The 18114-nt window shown below is 37.1% G+C and overlaps 1 protein-coding gene across 2 annotated transcripts in view; it reads left to right on the top strand.

Annotated features, from left to right (window-relative positions):
- The window catches only part of LOC114654330 (myosin-IIIb), a 174038-nt gene that overhangs the window by 134699 nt on the left and 21225 nt on the right, over positions 1-18114 (top strand). The window contains exons 19-25 of one of the 2 annotated variants that reach the window (XM_028804811.2): positions 1440-1525; positions 2166-2213; positions 4016-4063; positions 4648-4739; positions 5883-6044; positions 16029-16150; positions 16748-16944. In XM_028804811.2, coding sequence (XP_028660644.1) covers positions 1440-1525; positions 2166-2213; positions 4016-4063; positions 4648-4739; positions 5883-6044; positions 16029-16150; positions 16748-16944 — 755 coding nt within the window. Of the gene's footprint in view, positions 1-1439; positions 1532-2165; positions 2214-4015; positions 4064-4647; positions 4740-5882; positions 6045-16028; positions 16151-16747; positions 16945-18114 lie in introns of both variants that reach the window. The other variant, XM_051929489.1, reaches the window with a different exon arrangement.

Here is an 18114-nt window from a genome sequence, read left to right as displayed (position 1 = left end):
CATTCGCAGAGCAGTTAGTTCTGTGGCTGCAGCTCAGTTGTGCACAATGATCCCCAAACAGAAACATTGTAATTTTTTTTTCTTTCTTCGAACTTTCCTCATACTGTTGTTTTTTTTTTTTGTTTTGTTTTTTTTTTGCCATTTTTGTTTCCTGCGGTTTTCAGTGATATCTTTTGCTTATTACTCGTCAACATTTAAAAAAACATCCATTGGAATTTAACTCCTCCTATAGAAAATGGCAGACACTATAAAACGGTAACAGTTCATCTTAGAAAAAAAACTTTACATTTTTGCAGCTCTCGATTGTGGCAAAAAAAAAAGACATTGCCAGTGAATTTAGAATTTCTCCATCGGCGCTGTCAACTTTCTTGAAAGACCGAGCAAAAAAAGAAAAAAAATCTCGGGTTGCAAATGTATGTGAACTGCTGCATTTGAAGACATCGAAAAAGCAGTTTTTATGTGGTTCAGAGATGCTTGTTCAAGAAACATTCCTATTAATGCGGCACTCATTCAAGGTAAATGTGAGGTTTGTAAACTCTCTTGGGACCTCCCCTAACTGGACGACACACCGAAGAGTGTTGCAAAGTCCGATCTCCACGTCTATGGAAGACTGTTTATCTGGCTCAAAGATATTCTGCGTCGCTCAGCTATGCTGCGTCTCTCCACCAAAGCAAACAGAAAAGATATTGACGGGTGATGCTGCCTGACTGCTGTATCTGTGTATAACAGAGTGGCATGTCACTCTACAATAAATAAGTGTGCCGTTCCTGTTTCAAGCTGAATAAAGTTGGTTTTCCTAAAGTACTGAGACTCAGCCTTGTGTTTTTGGGTGCAAGACAGGGACTTATAGCGCGACCCCAATCTTTTATGATTTGCTTCTGTGTCACTTCACTGCAGTGCTGTGAGCCTGTTTTTGCCCTGCCCCAGCAACGGACAAACAATCTTCCACAGACACAGCAATCACGTTTCGGGAAGGTGTATTATCGCAAGGAAATGCTTAGAAAAATTCTCGTCAGCATAACTTGTAGGCAGGAGAAGATTAAAATGAACACAAAAGAAGCTATTGCAATGATTGCAAACGCCTGGGCGCAAGTTAAAGAAAGCACTATACTGTACAGATTTAAAGGTTGAATGATTGTGCATTCTTGGCAAATATTGTGAATTCAGTACAACAGGTCTTCTCAGATCTGAGGTGTATTCAAATAATCTAAACCAAAAGTTGTTTTTTCTGTTTCAGTGTTGTCTGTTAGCTTAGATGATATTTATCCGTCTTGCTTACTTGACCAGCCAAATGCGTCTTCACATTTGGTTTATTTTCTACACTCTCTGTGATACCACAAAGGTTTAGAGGGTAATACCAAATCAGCGTTTATTTTAAGAAAAAATGTGCTTAATAGTACCATGTTAATTTGTCAGAAATATTTTCATGCTTTCTTCAGTTAAGGTATAATGGATTGCTGGAAACCATCCGGATTCGTAGGGATGGATATTCATGGAGACCTTTATTTGAGGATTTCGCTCAAAGGTATATGTTTAAAACATTTTGTGTTGTCTAAATAATTACACTATAATAACTTATTCTTGCTGTAATTGCAAGGCATTTAGATGTATTTTTTTTAGTTCCTTAACTAGTTTCAAATTATATACAGCGTAGTACATATATAGACAGCATTCCTCCATTTTAATAATTATGCACAAAGTGTATGTTTTTTGCACTACAGTAACTTAGGTTTAAATTTAAAAAAAAAAAAAAAAAAAGTTAAAATTAAATATTCATTTAAAATCAATGTACGGTTACATTTTTAAGGATATTCTCTCACCATTCTCTCAACCTAACCATCAGTTTTTATTTTGAAGGTTTCAGGCTGTAGGGGTAAATAATTTAAACTTCAGATAGTATTAATTATTGGAAGCATAGAAATATTTAGCCAAAAAGGTGTATTTTTGAATGGCTGTTTCATTTTATAAAACTAATGTTTTTATTCATAAAATGTACTTTTGAAGCTGTAATTTATTTAAAGTTATATTTTGCTTAAAAAAGTAGCTAATTAAACCTGTTTTGAGTGCTGTGTCTAACCATGGTTCCAGCAAATCATTTCTTGCAGCATCCTTGCTTGAAGTGTTTATTAGCAAAAAAATCTGAATATATTCCTTATTTCAAACAGGTACAGAATTCTTCTCATTAAGCCCGATGTTCCCTCAAACAAAGAAACGTAAGTTCTGTACTTGTATCCCAGCTTTGAATGAAATTGGTATTCATAAATGCAAGTTATCTCATTGTTAGCAGCCAAGGACTATTGTGAATTAAAGCACTTTTAAAAACAGTTTTAGAACTTTGTTAATATCCTGGAACAAAAATCTATTGCAGCATTAGCTTTCCAGAAAGTAAAACTGGAGTAGCCAAATCTTCTTTACAACATTTGCAGTAGGTTTTTTCTTCTTGTTAATGTTATTTGTTTTAAATCATTATTACCTTATTTTTAAGTTCTGTTTTTTTAAAGGAAAACTCTATATTTTAATTGACTCATTAATTATGTTTTACTTATTTCACTGCACTTGTATATGAAAGAAATGTTTTTACTCAACAGCTTGTCTAACTATATGTCCCATTTGGATGGGGATTAATAATGTGAATTTCCCATTGGGATTAATAAAGTGTCTGTCTGTCTGTCTGTCTGTCTGTCTGTCTAATCTTTTCCTTGCAAATTGTGTACTGCTTTGTGGTTAAATTAACTTTGTACTTACCTGAAGCTGCCTTTTCTTTCCCATTTTACAGCTGCAGTGCATTGAAGTTCAAAATTAGAAACCAAGATATCCTGATATAGGTTCCAAATAAGTACAATTTCAGTAAGAGAAATTTCAGTTTAAGAAGATCCAAATTATAATAACAGGAAAGGGATCTTCATAGTAGCCTTTTATGCCCATAAGAAACAAATGGAACTTTATTAACAGTCCAATAAAGGATCATGAAAGTACTACATAAATAAACAAAAATGCAGCTTCACTCATACTGGGCCTTTCTGTACCATTTCAACCATTTGTCAGTCTGCTGGTTTGGCTCACCCACTGAAGTAGCTTATATACCCTCTCATCTTTCTCTTCAACCTGGCCTCTGTATCTCCTAACAGTTTATTTTACCTGAAGTTGTAAATGAGCTTTAAACTCCTTTCAAGGGTGACTTTCAGCCAATCCTGGAGTCACTAAAGCATTCAGGACAGTCTTATGCTTGCTCAAGAATTGCTAAGCTAGAGCAACCTCCAGGGGCAGCTTGTGGTCCACTGAATTTTTGTTCTTAAATGGCATTGTCTCTAATGCAGTCTTTATGTTCTCTGCCTTAAATCGTCTCAATCTCTAAAGTTTGTACCTGCGTAACTGTAACTGTGTGGCTAGAAGTTCTTGACCATCATTCTTTCAGTCTCCACATTTAAAAGGTAACATTATTCCACATGCCATTGTTTGAAACAATGTAACATTTGTTGCATACTGTAAGCTGTAACAGAGCCCTACAGACTTTATGAAGAATTAAACAAAGTATATTAGTGTTTACTGCCTAGATTTAAATGTTGCAATCAGCCAAGATTAAAAACAGATTTGTGCATTGAATTATTTTGAAAGCTTACCCCCATTGATTTGAGGGAGATAATTTAAGTAAGAAACACATAGAAGTAAAAAAGATAGAATACTTAAAGAATCAGTTGTCTACTTAAGAATGCTGTGATATTTAATTAAGACTTCCATCCAGTAAAGTTCATCATTCCTGTTTGGTCAGCTAATAGCTACTAATCCAGGTATTTGATACAATTGTTTATTAAAACACCCAAGTGACAACATCACATACAATTTTGATTCAGTAGTTTATTAAAAACACCAATTCACAACCTCATCACATACAATTTTGTATAGTATTTCCAGGTGTATACAATATTAATTTATTACTTAAGCATGTTCATAATATACAAGTTTAAACTTACTACTTTATAATTAATTCACACTTCATACATCTTTTGCTTCATAGATGCTTATGCATTTTAAATAATGCCAATCTCAAAGACTGGAAGTGTGGGTAAGTTTCAGTCCTTATTTTATCACTGTCTTACTGTTTATATATTTTTTTATTTTATTTTTTTTTAACTTCTTTGACTTTGGTCAGTACAGTGACAGTGTTATTTGTAATATAACATATAGATTCTGTTTTAGCAGTTTTAGTGATTTCAGTGGAATTAGCCTGACTAGAGCCTAAGTAGAAAACAGACAATAGGTTAAAAGAGAAACTTCTGTAAAAGAGAGAAATTAATTAGTCTTACTTGGAGAAAGATTGCACTCACCAGTCTTTACAATGTCTGACCAAAACCAAAACATATTGTTGTCCTTATTTTAATGACTCAGTTTTAAAACTATTGCACCTTGTACAGTTTGTTGGGACCATTTTTTAACTTACATTTTTTTTTTATTTGCTTAAGTCATATAAGTCCTCTGTGGCTGCCTAATTCATAGTTAAGGTCCTGTTTTGCATAAGGTGGTTCTAATTGTTTCCACTTGTATAGGGAAGAAAATTTAAAAAATAGGTACTGACAAAGAAGCATGAAAATAGTCACTGAAAACTCCTTTACTGTGTTGTATAGTAATACTTATTTTTTAATTTTAAAGACATTCACGTCTGTTCTTTAAATACTGGCATCAGGAAGAACTGGCAAAATTAATTGAAAGACTTGAACATGCTGCTACTGTTATTCAAAAAAGTGAGTATCATTCCAGTAGTTAGTGTTTATGTGGCACAGTTCGCTTTATAAAACGGAATGTGTAATAGCTACTTACATAATAGCTGTATAAACAATACAAAGGGGCTCAATGAACTAATGTTAAACATTTATTTTTGGCTGCTGGCTTTTATAAAAATTGAACACAATATAGCTTGTCCTGTGGTATCTTTGACCTTATCTAATGCACATTTTTAGCCTGTAAACCAAATGGTGATTTTTGGGTTGCAATCACTAATATCCCATCTTATGTACAAGTGACTTTAGATAGGCCCATAGCTACACTTGCACTGAACAGGTTGAAAATAAAAGGTCATAGATGATTAGGGTAATTCTTTTACTAAACTTTAATGCAGTTAGTGTTATTAGGACTAAAATGATTATTCAGTGTTATTAATGATTTTGAAATTACAAATTTGTTAGTAGATATTTGTTGTTCATTATTTGCATTCATTTTCCTATGATAAACTGATGTTCCTGTCTGCTTTTTAAAGGTCTTGCTCCAGTTTCACTCAGTCAAAGCTGCATCATAGGATCAAAAAAAGAAACAAAATTATATGAACTAATAAGTAGATGAAATGTTTGTGTCACAATATTTTGATTTTATGGTCAGTTGTCATTTTATTCAGAGGACCTGAGGAATGCTTGAAAAAGAGTGCCACCAACAGAAAGTAACTTTATGATGTAAATATGTCATATGCAGTGTAAGGGTTTAAGGGCTGGTGGACTACAGTACAAAATGTAGTAATAAGATTCCCTCGTTAATTTAACTTGTTTTTGAAAAGTTTATAAGAATCATTAACATTGTCTTCTTAAGCAAACAACTTGTGACATTATGGTTAGCACTGCTACTGGAGAGCCCCAGAGTCTTGTATTCAAGTTGTGTAGAATGTATACTTTACATGTTCTGTGATTATGACTTTTTCATGTCAAAGATCTTTGACTCTAAATTCTCAAGTTGTTTTTTCACTTAGGTAGCTCATTGTCCACATGTTTTCCTGGGCATGTGTAGTTGTGACTGTAACAGTACTATGTAATAACTTCAATGAAAGTAATTTGCCTTGAATGATCATGACATTTTTAGTTAGGCTACAGATGAAATTAGATTTTTTTTTTTCCTCCCAGATTATCTGAAATATATTTGTAGAAGGAAATATAGAAAACTTATTGCTGAATTAAAACAGAAAAAACTGCAGTTAGAAAAAGAAGAAGAAGAGAGAAGACTTAAAGAAAGAGAGGAGGAAGAAGAGAGAAAAAGACATCTAGATATGGAGCAAGAAAATCAAAGTAAGTTGAAAGCATTAAATTCTAAACATATGCATAACAAAAGAAGTTCTACATATTTTTATGCTTTACTAAAACTTAAGAAGCTTAAAAATGTGTTAAGTCACAAATACAATTTATCCCGTATATCACAGTAGCAGTTATTAAGGTTTGAAATCATAAACCACACTAAAACCTCCAGCCTCACGCTAAATAGATGTAATCAGTATTGTTGATCAGTGAATTTCGCCAAAGCATTATTCGCAGAATTTGCTGTGTTTGCATTCACCCTTGATTATTGAAATATTTACTAATAAGTTGACCGGTTTAGGAGAAATTTCTTCCCCCAGCACCCCATAATGCTTTGCAAGGCCAGTGCAACTTCCCCAAAGCTGTAACAGACAACATTGAATGGGACCACAATATAATGCCAATCGTTTACATTACAGACTTTGTGGGACTTAGTGGTAGAACTGTTGAGCATATAATGTAGGTTATCAAAATTTTATTTCTATGAAACATGTACAGCATAAATAATGAGTTATCTCTGCTAGTCATCAAATGTGCAGGTCGATTTTAGAGTTCCACGTCAGTATAAGAAAAGGAGGTGCGTGCACTAGGCATGCATAATTAGCCACGTGGAATTAAAAACAAATAAACCTTGAAGGAGCTTGACACCCCAACCACCACCCATCCAAACACAGGAGACTCTATGAAATAATAATAATAATAACAAAATATTTATTACCATTTACAAGACGTTTCTATCTTTTTGATAGAAGAAAAAGTACAAAGCATCAACACAGACAGTTTGGAGAGTCTTCAGCGTGACATTAAAAAATATGAGCCAGCATCTTCATTCATCACATGCCACTTTGAATTTTCTGCCTTTAAAAGAACTACATATTTTTCCTGATTTTTGAGTATGATTTCAGCATTTCCACTTAGTTTTGATGAAATATATGATTGTGCAGCTCTGACTGCATTCTTTCTTCTTTGATCTCATGGAGGCATGATGGTGCTGTGGTTGTATCACCTTTTTAGCCACAATAATTGGTACAGTATAAGTTGGCATAAGCTTCCCTAGCCCTCAGTGACGCTTTAAAGATGTAGTCCTTCCCCATTGACTTGCTGACTTCGGCAATATTTGCTTCTGTGATTTCTCTGAACTTGAGGCGAAGTGAACACCGTGGAGTTTGCTCATCACTACTAATCAGTAATAAAAAGAGGCCCACTTTGTCATACGTCCTATTAATTAAAAGAACAGGAGTTTATCTGTGACATTGGCAGGAGCCCAGTAGACTTATTTTAGAGTAGCATGAATGAATTTTTTCTAAATTCTAAAGAATTTCACTGTTCTATAATCTGATTAATTTTTTTTTCGTTTTTCATATTTTGAGTTAGGGATGCACAATCTGTAGTTTTTAGGGAGAAACTGGGTGTTTTAAAATGCTGTTACCTGGCATGTCAAAGGACTGTGACTATAAAGAATTTGATCTTAGCCTTGGGAGAGGAAACACTGGATGAGATCTTAGCCTTATTTGGGGAGGTAAGGTAGGGGGTTATGAGAGGGAGGGAGAGAGAGAGAGCAAGCTGTGCACATTATCTTCTATGCCCTTTTTGTAATTGTCTTAGTGCAGTTAGCAAAACATTACAGCCAATGGTGGGGCTAGACATTCCCAAATGTAAAATTTCATTGCATGTTATATTATCTAGAGATGTTATATTTTTTTCTTCTACATAGGAATAGGAAACAAAGATCACACAATTTTATCTGTTCATTAAAGTTAGTAAATTGAATTGTCAAAGGTCTCAGTCTTGAGTGTAATGGGGAAAAAAGTGCTCTTAACATCTGAGGCTCCTAAGACAAAATATTGTATTCCAGCAAGAGGCACATGTAATTAACAGTTAACAGTTTTGGTTGAAAGAGATTGGGTTGGATAAGTATTTCATTCCAACTTTAACAAGAATACATAAGGGTTATGATGTGGCATTGATTATATTTGATAATGTTAGTCTTATTCTTCTTTCAGCTGCTCCTGTTAGGGGTTGCCACACCGGATCATCTTCTTCCATATCTTTCTGTCCTCTGCATCTTGCTCTGTTACCCCCATCGCTTGCATGTCCCCTCTCACCACAATCGTAAACCTTCGCTTAGGCCTTCCTCTTTTCCTCTTCCCTGGCAGCATCCTTCTCCCAATATACCCAGCATCTCTCCTCTGCACATGTCCAAACCAACACAATCTCGCCTCTCTAACTTTGTCTCCCAATCGTCCAACTTGAGCTGACCCTCTAATGTACTCATTTCTAATCCTATCCATCCACGTCCCACCCAGTGCAAATCTTAGCATCTTTAACTCTGCTACCTCCAGCTCCGTCTCCTGCTTTCTGGTCAGTGCCACCGTCTCCAACCCATATAACATAGCTGGTCTCACTATCGTCCTGTAGACCTTCCCTTTCATGCTTGCTGATATCCGTCTGTCACAGATCACTCCTGACACTCTTCTCTACCCTGCCTGCACTCTTTTTCACCTCTCTTCCACAGTCCCCATTACTCTGTACTGTTGATCCCAAGTATTTAAACTCATCCACCTTCACAAACTCTACTCCCTGTATCCTCATCATTCCACTGACCTCCCTCTCATTTACACACATGTAATCTGTCTTGTTCCTACTGACCTTCATTCCGCTCCTCTCTAGAGCATATCTCCACCTCTCTAGGGTCTCCTCAACCTGCTCCCTACTATCGCTACAGATCACAATGTCATCAGCAAACATCATCGTCCATGGGGAATTCTGTCTAATCTCATCTGTCAACCTGTCCATCAGCATTGCAAATAAGAGAGGGCACAGAGCCAATCCCTGATGTAATCCCACCTCCAACTTGAATGCTTCTGTCACTCCTACCGCAGACCTCACCACTGTCACACTTCCCTCATACATATTCTGAACAACTCTTACGTACTTCTCTGGCACTCCCGACTTCCTCATACAATACCACAGCTCCTCTCGAGGCACCCTGTCATATGCTTTCTCCAGGTCCACAAAGACGCAATGCAACTCCTTCTGGCCTTCTCTAAACTTCTCCATCAACATCCTCAGAGCAAACATTGCATCTGTGGTGCTCTTTCTTGGCATGAAACCATACTGCTGCTCACTAATCATCACCTCACTTCTTAACCTAGCTTCCACTACTCTTTCCCATAACTTCATGCTGTGGCTCATCAATTTTATCCCCTTTCCCCCTTATTCTTAAATATTGGCACCAGTACACTTCTTCTCCACTCCTCAGGCATCCTCTCACTTTCCAAGATTCCATTAAACAATCTGGTTAAAAATTCCTCTGCCATCTCTCCTAAACACCTCCATGCTTCCATATGTCATCTGGACCAACGGCCTTTCCATTTTTCATCCTCTTCATAGCTGTCCTTACTTCCTCCTTGCTAATCCGTTGCACTTCCTGATTCCCTATCTCCACATCATCCAACCTCTTCTCTCTCTCTCATTCTCTTCATTCATCAGCCTCTCAAAGTACTCTTTCCATCTGCTCAACACACTCTCCTCGCTTGTGAGTACGTTCCCATCTTTTTCCTTTATCACCCTAACCTGCTGCACATCTTTCCCAGCTCAGTCCCTCTGTCTATCCAGTCGGTACAGGTCCTTTTCTCCCTCCTTAGTGTCCAACCTCTCATACAACTCATCATATGCCTTTTCTTTAGCCTTCGCCACCTCTCTCTTCACCTTGCGCCTTATCTCCTTGTACTCTTGTCTACTTTCTGCATCTCTCTGACTATCCCACTTCTTCTTTGCCATCCTCTTCCTCTATATACTCTCCTGTATTTCCTCATTCCACCACCAGGTTTCCTTATCCTCCTAACTCTTTCCAGATGTCACGCCAAGCACTCTTCTTGCTGTCACCCTTACTACATCTGCTGTAGTTTCCCAGCTGTCTGGTAACTCTTCACTGCCACCCAGTGCCTGTCTCACCTCCTCCCTTAACTCAACCTTGCAGTCTTCCTTTTTCAACTTCCACCATTTCATCCTTGGCGCTGCCCTCACTCTCTTCCTGTTCTTGATCTCCAACATCATCCTACAGACCACCATCCTATGCTGCTTAACTACACTTTCCCCTGCCACCACTTTGCAGTCTTCAGTCTCCTTCAGATCAGCTCTTCTGCATAGAATGTAATCTACCTGTGCGCATCTTCCTCCACTCTTGTACGTAACCCTATGTTCCTCCCTCTTCTTAAAATATGTATTCACCACAGCCATGTCCATCCTTTTGGCAAAATCCATTATCCTCTGACCTTCTTCATTCCTCTCCTTGACACCATACCTACCATCACCTCCTCATCTCCACTGTTCCCTTCACCAATATGCCCATTGAAATCCACTCCAATCACCACTTTCTGTCCCTTGGGTACACTGTTCATCAATTCATCCAACTCACTCCAAAAATCTTCTTTTTCACCCATTGCACACCCAACTTGCAGTGCATTTGCACTAACAACATTCATCATCACACCTCCAATTTCCAGCATCATAATCATTACTCTGTCTGATACTCTTTTCACCTCCAAAACATTCTTGACATACTGTTCCTTCAGAATAACTCCTACCCCATTTCTCCTCCCATCCACACCATGATAGAACAATTTGAACCCACCTCCAACCCACCTGGCTTTACTTCCCTTCCATTTAGTCTCTTGTACACACAATATATCAACCTTCCTTCTCTCCATCATATCTGCTAACTCTCTCCCCTTACCAGTCATACTGCCAACATTCAAAGTTCCTACCCTCAGTTCCACTCTCTTTACTTTCCTCCTCTCCTCCCGCCTCCGGACACGTCTCCCCCCTCTTCTTCTCCTTCGGCCAACAGTAGCGCAGTTGCCACCAGCAGTGGACAGGAAATGCAGTATGGAAATTTGTATTGTTGTCCGCATATTGATTTGGCAAAATTTTACACCGGGTGCCCTCCCTGACTTAACCCTCCCCATTTATCCTGGCTTGGGACCGGAATGAAGAAACACACTGGTTTGTGAATCCCCTGTGGCTGGGTTATATTTGATAATGTTAATAATGTACATATCTGCTGTTCTGTTTTAAAACTGAAAGTTAAATAGCACTATGCCACTTTCTGCTTTAGAACTTTATGAAGTTGCCTTTTGAATGTGTGACCATTCCAAATAAGATTCCCGATAAATTATGTCATAATAGAGTCTAATTTCTTAAAGAATGATTTGTTTTTGTATGTAAGGATACACTGGAATAGATACAGCAGTTTATTGTAGATGTTCATTTTGATAGTATTAATTCTCCCTGCTAAGGTGAAATGGACGCATTTTGTTTTATTGTATCCATATTACTTCCAAAATGTTATTGGAAGAGATCTTTATATTTACTTGTGATGGCTATTCTCAAATATTTATTGGTATTGGGAATAAATAGCTATCCAGTCTAATATGATGTGCTATAGGATGTGCTGGGAAAAGCACCCTTTTATTCAGATTAATTTTGAAACGGTAATTCTTATGACTTTCTCCTAAATTCTCCTAACACATCTAAGATTCATGGTAGAGATGATTGTGGGTCTGAAGTATAAAATACCATATTATGTCAGTAATATTTTCTTTTGTAATTCCATCTCTGTTTATCCCCTTTATTTCTGATGTCTTCTGGAGATGTATAACCAAATGCTCAATGGCTAACTAACTAATCAGAAATTCATGAAATTGCACTAACCAGGCTTACAATGGAAACAAATCCTGCCTTATTTTCTTTGTATGCTGTACTTTTTGCTCCATTTTATTGTCAGTTTACCAGCAATGCAGTTGTCTACCAATTACTTAAAGTATGGAACCAACACATTTAAAAGTAGAAATTCTCATATCCACTGCTCTAATACAAAATAATCGCCTTTTTCCATCGTCCCAAATATACACTTGGACATCTTTTATATAGATAACTTCTGCATCTTTGTGAAAACCATGCCTTAAATGTAACTTTCCACCTACATATATTTTTTATATACAAATTAAACAGTTTTGTTAAATCGAACTTTCCACATCTTGCACATGTATCAATCACGGGACAAGACCCAGCTTGTGAGCACTGCCACCTAGCTCCTGCATCACTAGATCATACCTTTTAATAAGTTTTTTTTGTTAATAGAGCAGTTAGTAAGCTGCATTATCATTAGGCTTAAACCTCAGCCTGGTCTTTCAGACTTTCAGAATCCTTTCTGAAGTACTGTTGGAAGTTCAAAAATGTAAGTATTGATGAAGTCCTATTATTTAACCACTAGGGGGTAGGAACATCAAAGGCAGAACATTTCCTCAAAGATAGCTTCATTTACTTATGTAATTAATTAAACCTGAATTTCAACATTACTTTGTCTCATATATAAAATCTTGCTTATAGTGTAAGAATTTTTTTTTAATTAGTTCAACTTAAATGGCCTAAGCAAACTAGCAAAGTGAAGTATAGGGAATATATATATATATATATATATATATATATATATATATACAGTATAAGTTTACATATCCTGGCAGAATTTCTGAATTTTTCAGGTTTTTTTGGCATCTCTACAAATGCTTCTGGCAGTTATGGCTGAAATCTTGGTTGGTCTGCCGGACTGTGGCTTGGTAACAACGACAACCCTAATTTTCCACTTTTTTTTTTTTTTTTTTTTTAATCTGAGTTTGAACACTACTAATGGACATTTTCCAAATTCTGGGTATCTCTTTATATCCATTTCCTGATTTATACCATTCAACAACCTTTTCTCGCAGGTCTTTTGACAGTTCTTTTGCTTTCCCCATTGCTTGGTATCCAGCAAAGTCAGTGCAGCTCTGCATGAATTTAAATTGACTATTTATACACAGACACTGATTACAATCAAAGAAGTTACAAATGTGAGGACTCTCTCCCTTAATAACCCTTAATTTGAGCCTGTGTTTGTCAACTTACTTGCATATTATCACCCCCAATATTCAAGGTTATGTAAACTTTTGATCAGGCCTTATTTGGATTATTTCAGTTTGAACACACTCCCTAAATGAAAGGAAAGCTTTCCGCATGATTAGTTATATTTTCCAAACAATTGCCAATATTTCACAAATTCTGCCAGGGAATGTAAACCTATGAGCACAACTGTGTGCGTGTATATGTATGCATATAGTGAAATTATCTTGGGCTTCTTTCTTTTTTTTTTTAATGTGATGTGCAAGTGAAAATATCTGTAATACTAAAACATCTCTTCAGTCTTGGCCAGTCTTTATTAAATATAGAGCCTTTCATACAGCACAGAATCAAAAAGCACTAAAGTAAAATAAGAATCAGTGTTAGAATTTTGTCGTCTGCTTATTTGTGTGGCAAAAAAATACGAGCTTAAACAAATGATGACACAACACAAAAAGGACAACATGAACAAGTGAAAATCATAAACCTCTAAGAATGATACCAATATACAGTGGGGCAAAAAAGTATTTAGTCAGCCACCAATTGTACAAGTTCTCCCACTTAAAAAGATGAGAGAGGCCTGTAATTTTCATCATAGGTATACCTCAACTATGAGAGACAAAATGAGAAAAAAAAATCCAGAAAATCACATTGTCTGATTTTTAAAAAAATTATTTGCAAATTATGGTGGAAAATAAGTATTTGGTCACCTACAAACAAGCAAGATTTCTGGCTCTCACAGACCTGTAACTTCTTCTGTAAGAGGCTCCTCTGTCCTCCACTCGTTACCTGTATTAATGGCACCTGTTTGAACTCGTTATCAATATAAAAGACACCTGTCCACAACCTCAAACAGTCACATTCCAAACTGCACTATGGCCAAGACCAAAGAGCTGTCAAAGGACACCAGAAACAAAATTGTAGACCTGCACCAGGCTGGGAAGACTGAATCTGCAATTGGTAAGTAGCTTGGTGTGAAGAAATCAACTGTGGGAGCAATTATTAGAAAATGGAAGACATACAAGACCACTGATAATCTCCCTCGATCTGGGGCTCCACGCAAGATCTCACCCCGTGGGGTCAAAATGGTCACAAGAACGGTGAGCAAAAATCCCAGAACCACACAGGGGGGACCTAGTGAATGACCTGCAGAGAGCTGGGACCAAAGTAACAAAGGCTACCATCAGTAACTCACTACGTCGCCAGGGACTCAAATCCTGCAGTGCCAGACGTGTCCCCCTGCTTAAGCCAGTACATGTGCAAGCCCATCTGAAGTTTGCTAGAGAGCATTTGGATGATCCAGAAGAGGAATGAAACCAAAATAGAACTTTTTGTTAAAAATTCTACTCGTCGTGTTTGGAGGAGAAAGAATGCTGAGTTGCATCCAAAGAACACCATACCTACTGTAAAGCATGGGGGTGGAAACATCGTGCTTTAGGGCTATTTTTCTGCAAAGGGACCAGGACGACTGATCCGTGTAAAGGAAAGAATGAATGGGGCCATGTATCGTCAGATTTTGAGTGAAAACCTCCTTCCATCAGCAAGGGCATTGAAGATGAAACGTGGCTGGGTCTTTCAGCATGACAATGATCCCAAACACACCGCCCGGGTAACGAAGGAGTGGCTTCGTAAGAAGCATTTCAAGGTCCTGGAGTGGCCTAGCCAGTCTCCAGATCTCAACCCCATAGAAAATCTTTGGAGGGAGTTGAAAGTCCGTGTTGCCCAGCGACAGCCCCAAAACATCACTGCTGTAGAGGAGATCTGCATGGAGGAATGGGCCAAAATACCAGCAACAGTGTGTGAAAACCTTGTGAAGACTTACAGAAAACGTTTGACCTCTGTCATTGCCAACAAAGGGTATATAACAAAGTATTGAGATGAACTTTTGTTATTGACCAAATACTTTTTTTCCACCATAATTTGCAAATAAATTCTTCAAAAATCAGACAATGTGATTTTCTGGATTTTTTTTTTCTCATTTTGTCTCTCATAGTTGAGGTATACCTATGATGAAAATTATAGGCCTCTCTCATCTTTTTAAGTGGGAGAACTTGCACAATTGGTGGCTGACTAAATACTTTTTTGCCCCACTGTATATTTTCAAACTTCACATTTTTCCTACTGATTACCCATTTCAATTTTAAAGAATACACTTTCCTGTAAAATTGTGTTTTGCATTGACCATCAACAAAAGCCAGGTCACCAGGAAATGTGGTAATTGTTCTAACTGAGGAATGTTTTATTCATTGTATATAGCATGTTGAAGATTAAGCAGCTCCAGTGACCTAATATTATTATTTATTTGACTTGTGCCATTTTCCAAGGCAACTTACAGCATTTGTGATACAATTGGCCACATTTCATTTGCTTTTCTAGTTATAGCACAGGGAGGTGAAAATGACATGCTAATGGCACAATAACTGAGGTCCATTTTCTTACGAAATTTTCCAAGTCAAGCCAGGTAACGCAGCTAGTTTTTATATAGAGCCCTTCATAGAGCACAGAATTATAATGTACTTTACAAAGACAATACAAGTCCGTTCTTCTTTTAGTAGGAATTTTACTTTTTTGTGGTTGAGTTACTGCAAATTATATGTGTGCCGCACATTGCTTTTAAAGAGCATATAATATTGACATCTACATTGATTTGTAGATCGGCGAGATGTGCGTCATGGCTCAAGGCATGGAAGTTTGATTCCTGATAGCCACTGCCTGTATTTAACTTGCACCTTCTCCTCTTATCTTAACAGTGTTTTTTGGGGGTGGAGGGATACTATAAATTACTCCTACATACAAAGATTTATGTTAATTGGTTCCTTTAAATTGTCCCACTGTGAATGACCATTCTGGTGTCCCATCCAGGTTTGATTTCTGCCCTGCTTTCACAACTGTGCATTGTACAAAATGAGCTAAAATGAATAGATGGTATTCTAAATGTATTATATTTATGGCACTATCTGTTTGAGTAAGCAAAGCAGAAGTAAAGAATTTGTTAAAAAAATAATAATAACCTGAATATCTCTGTGAATTATGCTTGTACAGGGCCTCCTGTTCCTATGCCAAGAAAACTGAAATCCGCTCCGCAGCCACGGCCACGCTCTGTTATCCCTGATATTGTACATCGTCATCTTCCCCCAGTTCCCAGGCCAAGAAGTAAAATAGAGGTGAGACTTCTGGGAGTCTTTCAGTGCAGGTCATGTTTTTTAATTTTCAAAACTTTAGTTTAAGTTCTTTGATCACTCGATCACTGCTCAAACATTTTATTCTAGTTTATAAGGTTAATCCAAAGAAACTTCTATTGTGCAGTTCTGCTATTCTACATTTATTTGTTTAGCATAGCTGAATAGAGCACCTAGCAAGAATAATTCTGCTTTTGTTAACCATGAGTAGTTCAAGATGATTGTGGTTTTTTGCAGTATGCATATTTTCAAATCCATTCAGTGTTTTATAAATAAAAACCCTGGACAGCCCTCCAGAAGTAGTTTTGCTGTAGTAAAATGGAGGAAATTAGTAAAATCCTTTCATTTATGTCATTTTGGCTGGCACTGAGCTTTATTAGTCTATTGAGAATATGTATTATTTTGGAATGTGGAAGAACAATCCATACTGGCAGTGATCGGTCAGAGATGCAAACTGTGTACTGTAGCAGTGAGATATCAGCGCTGCTGTGCCATCTTGTTTTAGTCTACCTCCCTAAATATCACTGTGGTTAAGTCTAATACTTGCATATATAATAAAATTTTGGTTTTCTTTTTCTTTAGGTAGCTTCACTTGTAAAGGTTGCTGACACAATAAATGATGACTTGCCACAAGCTGACAGCATTCATGAAGATGAGGAGGTCATACAACGACAGGTTAAACGGATGAACACACTTCACTGGTTCAGGCAAACTCAGGCTAGAAAAGTAGTAACAAATGGTGCCTTTCCATGTTGGTTTCATGGGATGATTTCACGAAGGTAAATCTGTTTTTAGAAGTTTAGTAATTGTAGCAAGTAAAGATGGATAGCTTTTAATGTTGATTCCTAAGGAATTATAAGTTTGTTGTATAAATCATACATGTAAAAGTACAGAACAGTAAAAAACAACCTCCTGTACATTTTTAATCAAGCTGTCAAGAACATTATACAGTGCTGTGAAAAAGTATTTGCCCCTTCCTGATTTTTTTTTATTTGCATGTTTGCCACACTTAATGTTTCAGATCATCATAAAAATTTAAATATTAGACAAAGATAACCCAAGTAAACACAAAATGCAGTTTTTAAGTGATTTTATTTATTTAAGAAAAAAAAATATCCAAACATACATGGCCCTATTTTGAAAAAGTAATTGCCCCCTAAAACTAATAACTGGTTGTGCCACCCTTAGCAGCAACAACTGCAATCAAGCGTTTGTGATAAATGGCAATGAGTCTTTCATATCGCTGTGGAGGAATTTTGGCCCACTCTTCTTTGCAGAATTGTTTTAATTCGGCCATATTGAAGGGTTTCCGAGTATGAACCACTTTTTTAAGGTCATACCACAGCATCTCAATTGGATTCAAGTCCGGACTTTGACTGGGCCACTCCAAAACCTTCATTTTGTTTTTTTAAGCCATTCAGAGGTGGACTTGCTGATGTGTTCTGCAGCAGGATAATAATCCAAAACACAAGTGCGCTTCAGCTTGAGGTCACAAACTGATGGCTGGACATTCTCTTTCAGGATTTTTAGGTAGAGAGCAGAATTCATGGTTCCATCAATCACAGTAAGTCATCCAGGTCCTGAAGCTGCAAAGCAGCCCCAGACCATCACACTACCACCACCATGTTTGACTGTTGGTATGATGTTCGTTTTCTGAAATGCTGTGTTACTTTTACGCCAAATGTAAAGAGACACACACCTTCCAAAAAGTTCAACTTTTGTTTCATCAGTCCACAGATCATCAAGATGTTTTTGGCAAAAGTGAGACAATCCTTTGTTCTTTTTGGTCAGCAGTGGTTTTTGCCTTAGAATGCATGCCATTTTTGCCCAGTCTTTATGGTTGAGTCATGAACACTGACCTTAACTGAGTCAAGTGAGGCCTGCGGTTCTTTTGATGATGTTCTGTGTTCTTTTGTGACCTCTTGGATGAGGTGTTGCTGCACTCTTGG

Source organism: Erpetoichthys calabaricus, chromosome 7 (assembly GCF_900747795.2).
Source record: "Erpetoichthys calabaricus chromosome 7, fErpCal1.3, whole genome shotgun sequence".
NCBI classification, from domain to species: domain Eukaryota; kingdom Metazoa; phylum Chordata; class Cladistia; order Polypteriformes; family Polypteridae; genus Erpetoichthys; species Erpetoichthys calabaricus.
The sequence above is the reverse complement of the archived record's forward strand: the minus strand, read 5'-3'. Positions and strand labels throughout refer to the sequence as shown.